This window comes from Lottia gigantea, assembly GCF_000327385.1.
Source record: "Lottia gigantea unplaced genomic scaffold LOTGIsca_4, whole genome shotgun sequence".
Lineage (NCBI taxonomy): Eukaryota > Metazoa > Mollusca > Gastropoda > Lottiidae > Lottia > Lottia gigantea.
In genome coordinates this window covers 2213262-2224897 of record NW_008709379.1, presented here as the reverse complement: position 1 = coordinate 2224897, position 11636 = coordinate 2213262, and the positions used below count along the sequence as shown (strand labels likewise).

Below are 11636 nucleotides of genomic sequence, written 5' to 3'. Positions count from 1 at the left end.
TGGTATAATAATAGGTATTATGTTATTATATTTATAGGCTACTGGTATAAGAATTGGTATTATGTTATTATATTTATAGGCTACTGGTATAAGAATATGTATTATGTTATTATATTTATAGGCTATTGTTTTAGAATAGGTATTATGTTATTATATTTATAGGCTACTGGTATAAGAATAGGTATTATGTTATTATATTTATAGGCTATTGTTTTAGAATAGGTATTATGTTGTTATATTTATAGGCTACTGGTATAAGAATAGGTATTATGTTATTATATTTATAAGCTACTGGTATAAGAATAGGTATTATGTTATTATATTTACAGGCTACTGGTATAAGAATAGGTATTATGTTATTATATTTATAGGCTACTGGTATAATAATTGGTATTATGTTATTATATTTATAGGCTACTGGTATAAGAATAGGTATTATGTTATTATATTTATAGGCTACTGGTATAAGAATAGGTATTATGTTATTATATTTATAGGCTACTGCTATAATAATTGGTATTATGTTATTATATTTATAGGCTACTGCTATAATAATTGGTATTATGTTATTATATTTACAGGCTACTGGTATAAGAATTGGTATTATGTTATTATATTTATAGGCTACTGGTATAATAATTGGTATTATGTTATTATGTTTATAGGCTACTGGTATAAGAATTGGTATTATGTTATTATATTTATAGGCTACTGGTATAATAATTGGTATTATGTTATTATATTTATAGGCTATTGGTATAAGAATAGGTATTATGTTATTATATTTATAGGCTACTGGTATAAGAATAGGTATTATGTTATTATATTTATAGGCTACTGATATAATAATTGGTATTATGTTATTATATTTATAGGCTACTGCTATAATAATTGGTATTATGTTATTATATTTATTGGCTACTGGTATAATAATAGGTATTATGTTAGCATATTTATAGGCTACTGGTATAAGAATAGGTATTATGTTATTATATTTATAGGCTACTGGTATAATAATATGTATTATGTTAATATATTTATAGGCTACTGGTATAAGAATAGGTATTATGTTACAATCTGCAGTGAGTTTAATAGCAGGAATAACTATTGGTTTTGTCTATGGTTGGAAACTAGCTCTAGTCATTTGTGCTGCTGTTCCTATCATGGCATTGGCAGGTAAGATCCCTTTTACTGACAACTAATTTATGATTCTAAAGCCTTTATCTTAACTTCTTGGTTCGGTCTTTTCCGATTCTGCCCTCAATTGAACAATATTAAAGTGGCTACGTAGTACGTCACATTAGAAATTTTGTATAAATTTCGTACTCCGCCATTCTAAATTCTGTCTGCACCTACTAATTTTTTTGGCTCCTTGAATGCATTCTTAACTCTGTTCCAAGTTGTTTTATTGAACATTCTGTAGATTCCAGAGTTCACCAATCAAGCGACTCACATATGTATATTAAGGACATGTATAGCATTGATTTGCACTATTCCAATTGCAAGAAACACAGAACTCCAACTGAAGATCACTTTATGTTTTTAATTGAAAAGATCCAGTGTTTGTTGTCAATCATACCATAAATATCCCCCAAAATGTGTGCATTTCAAAATGAATGATTGGCTCATTTTCCTTGCAGGTGCTCTTCATATGAAAACTTTATCGGGGGGACAGAAAAAAGATGCTGAGTTATTAGAAGAAGCTGGCAAAGTAAGTTTGATATAAGACTTGACAATACAGTTCAGCATATTGTGACTTAACCTAACAGGAAACCAGATCCCATGTAATGAACATCTTCTAATACCTTGACATCATTGTCACTTTTCACTTTTCTTGTATCACAGAAGTAGATAAAGCAATTTGATATGACCTAGCATATACAGCTTATCAGAGCCCACTACAGAAAGACTTAAACAATATGGCTTTGTGTGTAATTTCCTATTTTGCCTCTTCCCAATTCTCTCCAAATGGGTAGGGGGCAGAACGGTACGGGCGAAATGAAAAAGGGGCTTAATGTGAAAAGGGCAAAATAAAAAAGGGGTGAATCGGGAAGGGACACAATGGGAAGTGGCGAAATGGGAAGGCCAAAATGGAAATAAATTGGGAGCGTAATGGGAAGGGGCGATATGGGAATAAACCGTCTAGGCGTCTGTCAGTTGTGTGAGATAACATACAACCAAATCAAATCCCTTAAATTGTAAACATTTGTGATACAAAAAGAAGTGCCAAATGAGGCCAAGGTATAGAAAACTAACTATTTACTATTGTTGAATTGTTTTTGTAGACATCAAGTGAAGCTGTAGAAAATGCTAGGACTGTTCAGTCTCTGACCAGAGAAAAACATTTCTATGATAGATATGCTCAGATGTTGTTGAAACCATTCCAGTATGTATCTCTTTAATTCTAAAATAAGTTCTGTGATACTTTTGTTCTAGTTTGTACCACCTGGTACCACCTGGTAGAATTCAAGCATATAAGATCCTCAGTCTTAGATCTTAAACCCATTTTAATGCACACTTTTAATCCATTCCTGCTCCTTATTTTTCTACACCAACATCTCTCTACATAGATGTATATACATTGTTCTGGTCTTCAAAACATTCATATTCCCTATTTAAGCTACAGAGTCTACAATGAGACTGTTTGATGATTAGAAACAGAGTTATTGGCCTTGTCCCTGAATAATGAAACAACTATGGAACCGAGATTTAAATGGATGCAAATGATTCAAATACAATGTCAAGTAGGAATATCTATCTATAAATTTCAATACATTTCAGGGCCAATATGAAACACGCTGTTGTCTATGCTATAGCTTATGGTTTCTCTCAAGGAGTGATATTTCTACTGTATGCTGGTGCCTTTAGATTTGGTGCCTATTTAGTAGCTATAAATGATATGGAACCTGACAAAGTATTTAGGTAAAATATTTACTTTTTTACTTGATTGATAACATCTCATGTTTTGTTTGAATAATCAGGCCCTCGTCAGTATATAACTCATTCTGAAAGTCTCATTTTGAATACTGTATATCCCTAATATAATGCTGACCCACATAAAAGAAAAACCTTTTAAGCTGTGAATAATTAACAACAAAACAACAAAATAGTCTGATCGGTTGATACAACTGAATTTAAAATCCATTTTGGTGATTGATGATTGGAACACTTTCAAGAAATTGGCCTTGATAATGTGTACTTATGACATACAACTGATTTTGTAAATCTATTTTAGGGTATTCTTCGCTATAGCTTTTACTGGGTTAGCTGTAGGGCAGGCAACATCTTTCCTACCAGATTATTCCAAAGCCAAGCTATCATCAGCATACATCTTCAGGATTCTAGCTACGTTCCCTGGTATAGATATATTTAGTGCTAGAGGACAGAGACCTGTAAGTCATCAGTTTGTCTTTTTTATCTTCTTAAAGATGTTAAATCTTAAAACTTAGTCCAGATTGTAACAACAACTTGATGATCAATATATTTTCTAATGCACTATGAAAACTCTTTTAAGTACAAGTAAATTTTTTTCAGACTACATGTATATTTCTCGTCCTATCTTGATGGGACTTGATGAGGGTACATGTGTAACTCACAAAAGACTTCAATATTGTATCCTTATTATAGTCATTTTTAATATGCTCACATGAAATGTAGAGCGTGTATTGTCATCACGAAGTCTGTATGTCTGTCCGTCCCTCCCTCCGTCCACAATTGCTCATAAACACTCTAGAAGGCACAATTCTTGGCTGATTTCAAGGACACTGATTGTTTGTAATCACCCAAAGATGAACCCTATTGGAAATCAGAAAAATCGAAAATTAGTATGAGTCATTGTCCTTGTCCTTGAAAACACGTTCAAGTTTAGCTTGTTAACACTCCAGAAGGCCCAATTCTTGACAGATTTTGATGAAACTTGGTAATATTATACAGTATTGCCCCAAAAAGTTCAGAAGAAGTGTATGTCTGAATATTTCATACTGGTAATTGTTACTGTACTGCCAAATATTTTTGTTTAAGATCAAAGCTGCCAGTAGGCAAGCTATCTTTAAATTTTATCAATTTCCATAAATTAACCATCTTTATAGGTGTCTTTGAAAGGAGAGATTGAATTACGTAATGTAGAATTTACCTATCCATTACGACCGGATGTCAAAGTATTACAGGGGCTAAGTTTAAAGGTGGAAGCTGGCCAAACAGCAGCACTGGTTGGTGTCAGTGGTTGTGGGAAATCAACAGTTATCTCCCTTATACAGAGATATTACGATCCTTTACATGGAGAAATAGTAAGTACATGCCCTACAATATCATTATTTGATTTAGAAATAAGATTATCACCTGCTTTTTTTAGCTGCTTTTTTTAATAGTGAAAATCAAAGCACCAACTAAGAATTTTGAGAAAGGAGAATTTAGTTGAAGTGTTAGACACCATGTACTTGGTTACGTAAATATTGGTTGTGGATTTTGATCTTGTCAACATTTACAAAGATCATGCCACAGATCAGCTGGTATACAGGTTCTTTTAAAACCAAGTTCTTATCAAATCAAATATAGTGTTTCTTTCATGAAATCAATTGAATGTTTCAATAATAATGCCCTCATTTCAGACTATAGATGGTATACCAGTTAACACTATGCATCTACTTACATTGAGATCATTTATAAGTGTTGTTAGTCAAGAACCTATATTATTTGACTGTAGTATAAAAGATAATATATGTTATGGTCTAGAAGAAGATATACCAATGGACAGAGTTATACAAGCTTCTAGGACTGCTAATGCTCATGATTTTATTAATAGTCTACCATTGGTGAGTTTCTGAACATATTATGTATTCACTTATACATATACATATGCATGTACATACAATATGTACATTATGACAGATGTCATATACACATACTTAAATCACACATTAAGATACAGTGTATTCTGTGATATCTGACATCTGAGTATTATTTTGGTCCTGAATGATTTCCTTCCTATATCAGTTTAGAAGTCTGTGTAATCAGACATCTAGTCATTTTACATTTGAATATATTATAATTTGCATGTGCATGTACATGTACATTCTTAAATGGACTTATCTCACACTTAAAATATGTACAGTATTCTAATGATTTGTACATACATATACATGAGGATTGTATATTCAAAATACATTCAAGTACCCATATAGCACTATATAGATACACTTGTAGTTATGTATTACTCTGAATCTATAGTGACGTACATTGTTTTGTTTGTAGGGTTATGATACAATGGTAGGTGAGAAGGGTGCTCAGTTATCAGGAGGACAAAAACAAAGAGTGGCTATTGCTAGAGCTTTAGTTAGAAATCCCAGAATTCTCCTCTTAGATGAAGCTACATCTGCCTTAGATACAGAGAGTGAAAAGGTAGGTACATTGAAGAAAGTGAGACGGGCAAAAAGTATACTATTATTTTTTACTAGCTATTGTGATGATAAATGTGTTTTAAGATGGTAATCGTGGAAAATTGCTGTGTCTCACATCTTAGAGCAAGGTTTATTCAAGATGTCTGCCCAAAAAATACATTCACAATTCGCAAACCATAATAAAATCCAAAACAATTCCCAAATATTTTTAATTTTGGAGAGTCTGCATAGTTAATTAAAAGAAATATTAATCTGGAAATAAATTTACTCTGTTATGTGATTTTATTGTAATTTCCATTGAATGGATTAATGAATGCATAAATATGTCCAAATCATCCGCTAATTTCATTTGCTAACTGTTCATGATATTGAATTTCCACCATTTTTTTAATATTATACTTTATTATTGTAGGTTGTGCAAACAGCTTTAGATAATGCTCAAGAAGGTAGAACATGTATAGTTATCGCACATAGATTGTCTACAATACAAAATGCTGATATTATATATGTTATTGACAATGGTATTGTGTCTGAACAGGGTACACATCAACAACTTCTAGAAAACAATGGTGCATACGCTAAATTAGTTAGAGGACAAAAATTTAAATAAAAATTTTTATTGTGATAAGACTTTATGGAGAAACACGTGTGTGTTGCTGTATTTGACACGTTCAAAATTACCCACCTTAAATATGGCAATAAGTGGTAAATATTGATGCATTGAATAGTGCTATAATATGTATTCTGAGAGACATGACTTACTTTTTGTTCTACAACTTGTGTTAAAAATGAAATGTGTTTTGATACATGCATTCTAAGACACATATACATAACTTTTTATTTGTCATATATTTTGGAGAATGAATTGAATAGTCTGATTATGATACATAGTTGATACAGAGGTATGTATATTTTTCAAGTATATGATATGTATTATGAGACAAATTATGATACATGATATACTTTTTGTTATTCAACTTTTGTTAAAAATGTGTTGTGATACATATATTAAGATACATGAAACATGCATGTTAACAATAATTTATAGTGCTATCATATGAATTTACTCTTTGTAATATTACATATATATTTGTAAATATTTTTGATTAGATATACTGAATAATGAAATATGTATCATGATACATAATTAATTGTAATACATATTTTGGCTTGAAATGTAATGTGTTCTGAGAAACATATTATGGTATGTGAATTTTGTTTACATGATACATATGTTTGTGAAAATATTATAAAAAAGTTCTATGATATGTATGAGATACATATCTATATATATAACATAGATTTTTAGAAAAAATATTTTGGACTATAGTTCATATTTGAGCATTACTTGATTTTAGCATTTTCATCCTGTGTTTAGACAATCACTGAAATTAGATGTGCTTTTACAGTATTAATTATTAAAATTTGTTTGTTGAAATTGTGATGCCCACTTCACTACAATATTAGTGGCGGCCCACAGGCCTAAAATTACAATGTATTTTTTTCTTTGTAAAAACGTTTAAAGTTATATAAAATACAGGATTCATCCCCTCTATTTTCAAATATTGCCCCTCTTAGGTGAAATATTTGTAAATACATGTACTCAGAGGGGAAATATTTGAAAATAATGGGCATAAATCCTGTATTTTATGTAATTTGAAAGAGTTTTGAAAAATATTCCAAAGTTCTGCATCTGGCCACTGTTTCCACCACTAAGCAATTTACACGAATTTAAACTTCATTTTTAGTCAGGACAATAAATTACATTCAGGAGTATTTATAAACTAATGCTCAAAAGAAAGTACCCACTAGGTTTGACCAATTGTTAGGAGAAAACAAAAGCAGATAGAAATGAACAACTATGTAATTCCAATAGAATATTCATTTCTACAACAAATTTACACAAATTTAAGTAACAGACAGCCGTGTTTACTGTTCGACCGGCACACAAAGACAAGGGGGGTCGGGTTTACTTTTACAGAAATATAGAAGGCAAATTGTCTTTTAAAAAATAATCAATATTTATTTATCAATTAATTAATTAATAGCAAGTGTGACTCCCATTAGCAGCAATGCAGGCGACAACACGTCGACGCATTGATGATGTAAGACGTTGGATGACGTTAGGCGTTATTCTTTGCCATTCTTCTACGAGACATTGTTCCAGCTGTTGAGCAGTGACAGGTTGCGTCGGTCGATTTCGGATTTGCCGATCGAGGTAATCCCATAGGTGTTCAATCGGATTCATTTCGGGAGAACAAGCTGGCCACGGTAAAACAACGACGTTGGCGTTTTGAAGAAGTCATTTGTCAATCTTGCTGTATGTGGCCTTGCATTATCATGTTGAAAGACAATGCCACGGGGTTGTTGCCGGATAAATGGTAGAACAACTGGTCGCAAAATCTCGTCTCTGTACCTTTGAGCATTAAGGTTGCCACGAATAGTCACAAGTGGTGTTTTCCGATCATCGCAGATCCCTCCCGACACCATCACACTACCGCCTCCAAACGCTCTGACTTCCTGAACACAATTTGGTCTTAAACGCTCACCTATACGTCTGTAAACACGAACACGACCATAATTTTTGTAAAGACAAAACCTACTCTCGTCCGTGAACATCACACGTTGCCAATCACGAATCTGCCATCGCCGAACTCTCCTGGACCATGTCAATCGACGACGTCGGTGTTGAAGTGTCATGTGCACTCCTCGGTAGGGGCGACGTGCTCGGATACCACGTTCCCTCAGTCGCCGGTACACTGTGTGTCGACTGATACGATGCCCCAATGCCGCCGATGCCGTTGCTGTTGCAGTAACGAAACGATTCCTCAGATGAATTGTCCTGATGTGGCGGTCCTCACCTGGCGTTGTGACACGTGGTCGACCACCCCTAGGCCTGTCTGATGTACTGCCTGTTTGCCTCAAACGCTGCATCAATTTTGTTACAGTTTTTCTGGAGCAGCCGAAGGTTCTTGCGATCAAGGTGATGTTTGCTCCATGTTGCGCCATTCCCACAGCTCTTTCTCGTTCAATCCGGCTCAAACGTGGCATACTTTTTGTGTTTTTCTTTATCCTCTATTGCTAACTTGTCCAGTAAACTGATTTATACCCTCATCATGCACGTGCATTTCGTGCAAAATCAGAATTTATCGCTTTTTATTTTTAGCGTCGTTTGCGTAATTCGTTCACTTTTTTCATCATTTTTTCATGTGAAATTTTGTGTTGACCGTGTGTGAGAGGTATTACAGTGGTTTAATCACTTTATTTTAATTTTTGTTAATCGTACTGTAAATTATATAGGTGGGTACTTTCTTTTGAGCATTAGTTTATATACTTTGTTTCCTTGCATCTCTGACTACAATATATATTTACATGTGCCACAGGAGTACTTATTACCTTTTATTATACTTAGATTAGCTTTATCTGTGATAACTGAATGCAGCCAAATGGATCATTTGAATTTCAGAACACTTGTGATTTTTATTTGTATTCCTTTTCCTGTACCATATTTCATGTCTAAATTGATTTATAAAATACATGCAGTATCCTAGGGTTTTTCCAAGGGTTTCTTCGAGTCTGTTTAGTTCGACTTGATTTTGATGTTTATATGTCACTGTTAAGAAGCAAATACCATATAGGGCTCTATTTCATTAGAATATCAGGAACTTCAGAAGAGAAGGCATGGAAAACTGGAATGGTATAACTGAAAATAGAGGTTTAAGGTGTTTCCACTGCATATTATTAGCATGTCAACAGTCAGATTTTTATTTAGGGATAAGTTTTTGCCAAAGACGATTTTTCAAATTTTTATATTTTTTTTACATCTGGAATAATATATGTAAGGCTTATATTTATATACATGTCGATTTTGTTTTTTTATGATATAATTGTTTGTGTCAGCAAAACAAAATAAATATACATCTGTAGAGCAGTTATGATTGTAACCCCTCCTTTGGTTAAGCAGTTTTGATCGTAACCCCTTCTTTTGTAAAGCAGTTATGATTGTTAACCCCTCCTTTGGTTAAGCAGTTTTGATCGTAACCCCTTCTTTTGTAAAGCAGTTATGATTGTTAACCCCTCCTTTGGTTAAGCAGTTTTGATCGTAACCTCTTCTTTTGTAAAGCAGTTATGATTGTTAACCCCTCCTTTGGTTAAGCAGTTTTGATCGTAACCCCTTCTTTTGTAAAGCAGTTATGATTGTTAACTCCTCCTTTTGAGTCTTCTGTAAAGCAGTTATGATATTAGCCTCCTATTTTGAGTCTTCTGTAAAGCAGTTATGATATTAGCCTCCTATTTTGAGTCTTCTGTAAAGCAGTTGTGATTGTAACCCCCTATTTTGAGTCTTCTGTAAAGCAGGATGGGGTCTTGGTTAAACAACTAAATGATCCACCAACTCTGTAATGGTATCATTTTGAAGAACAGAATGTCAAGAGCACACACCATGTTAAGTTTAATAATCAACTATATTTGAAAGAATATTTTATTACAAGATTTTGTACTAATAATTGTAATGAAATGGCACACTGTATTAAAGTAGGAAATAATTCTGAACACACTTTTAGGTTGATCATGAACAAAATGAACATGATTTTTTATAATGAAACAAACTGATATGCAGATGATATGAAAACAAATATTCTTCAATAAGAATTATTGTAGGGTTGTATCCAGATAGTAAAACATTTAAAAGAGCAGCTTTTTTTAAGGAATAGGAATTTGTTTGTATTATCAACTTTAAGTCATATTGTTGTGATTGAAATACAAATTCAAAGCAACTTATCAAAATATACTTTCATAGAAAAGCACTTTTTAAATAAATAGATTAAATAAATACAAATTGAAGCATTATATATAGAACAAATAGCCATTTTAGACAGACAGAATAATTATAACATAGTATAATCTCAAAAAAAAAAAAAAAAAAATTAATTAAAAATACAGAATTTTGTTTGCAATCTTGAAGTACACCTTCTGAAATGTCCCATCATATGAAGCTTTTAAGACCAAATTAACAAACTTCAAACTTGGAACCCTTTGAACATTTGAGGAGCTCTAAATTATCAAGTTTAGTCACATTACGCTTCAGCTTTTATAACTCGTGGATTTCAGAACAAATATGATTTTTTATTTGAATTACACTTAGTCGTCAAAGGATTAAATTAGAATGGACAAAACATCTTTTCTGTATTCTTATAGCCATCATATAGTAATTATATTTTGCCATTGGTATTTCAACACAAATAAAACCTAACAAATAAAGTTAAGATAACTTTTGCTTACATTAAGATATTTTTATACCTCACTTTAAAATAAATTCACAAAGAAAATAAAATACAACATTTTTCTCAAGAAGCAAAAGTAGAAAATTATAAAAATAACAAATTATATTTACAGATACAAAAAAATAGAAAAATGACCATAATTAATGCAAATTAAAAGGGGGAACACTGTTTTAAAGTGTTCTGTCATTGACAAATACCACTAATTTATTGCAAAAAGCAGGATACTGTCTCTTAAAATAAATTTAGCTTAACCTAAAGGCAATGAATAAATACTGAAATTTATATTAATTAGGAATAACTGAGCAAGTCAATTAGGAATAGAACTGTAGCAATGTCTACAGCAAATGTGTTTCTCTATATCTTTGACACAATGCAGTTGTGGCAGTGAGTGAAAACTGGAAATAAATGAAAACAATTTATCTTCAACCCTTTCAACCACATAATTACATAATATATACTCTTAACACTGGCTTTTACCAGATCAGATGTGGAACATTAACACTTTAAGATACTTGCCATTCTGCCTACTTGATGTTAAAGGGATTGTATATTTTTTTATGTGTATCTGGGAATTAATTTGCACGATTCCAATTTTCAGTCAAAAGTCTGTAGTTCTTGCAATTCCACTTAAACTATGTGTTTTATGATGTCTCTTTGACAAATCTAACTTTTGAAAGTAGCCTAGTTTAATGCCTAGTTTAATTGCAAAGCCTCAGAGAATATTTGAATTTATGTTATACATAAAAAATATAAAAAACTTCCTCACAATCCCTTTAATTTATCTGACAATTAGTGTTCAAAGGGTTAACACAAAGATAAATTATCCTATCCTGTAGGTGATAATGATTTTATGAGATAATGGAATAATTGAATGATACAAACACACTGCACCAAAAACACATATAGATGATATCAAATATATAGTGGTGATTTAATGATTAAATAACATAGTTAATGC

The 11636-nt window shown here is 32.0% G+C and overlaps 1 protein-coding gene across 1 annotated transcript in view; it reads left to right on the top strand.

Annotated features, from left to right (window-relative positions):
* Window positions 1-6006, top strand: part of LOTGIDRAFT_153678 (hypothetical protein) — a gene marked incomplete at both ends in the record, with an annotated part of 18504 nt that extends 12498 nt beyond the window's left edge. Inside the window, 9 exons of the mRNA XM_009059699.1 lie at window positions 1044-1176; window positions 1641-1711; window positions 2286-2386; window positions 2782-2922; window positions 3236-3392; window positions 4089-4286; window positions 4608-4811; window positions 5251-5397; window positions 5809-6006. Coding sequence (XP_009057947.1) covers window positions 1044-1176; window positions 1641-1711; window positions 2286-2386; window positions 2782-2922; window positions 3236-3392; window positions 4089-4286; window positions 4608-4811; window positions 5251-5397; window positions 5809-6006 — 1350 coding nt within the window. The remainder of the gene's footprint in view (window positions 1-1043; window positions 1177-1640; window positions 1712-2285; window positions 2387-2781; window positions 2923-3235; window positions 3393-4088; window positions 4287-4607; window positions 4812-5250; window positions 5398-5808) is intronic.
* Window positions 6007-11636: the final 5630 nt, after the last annotated feature.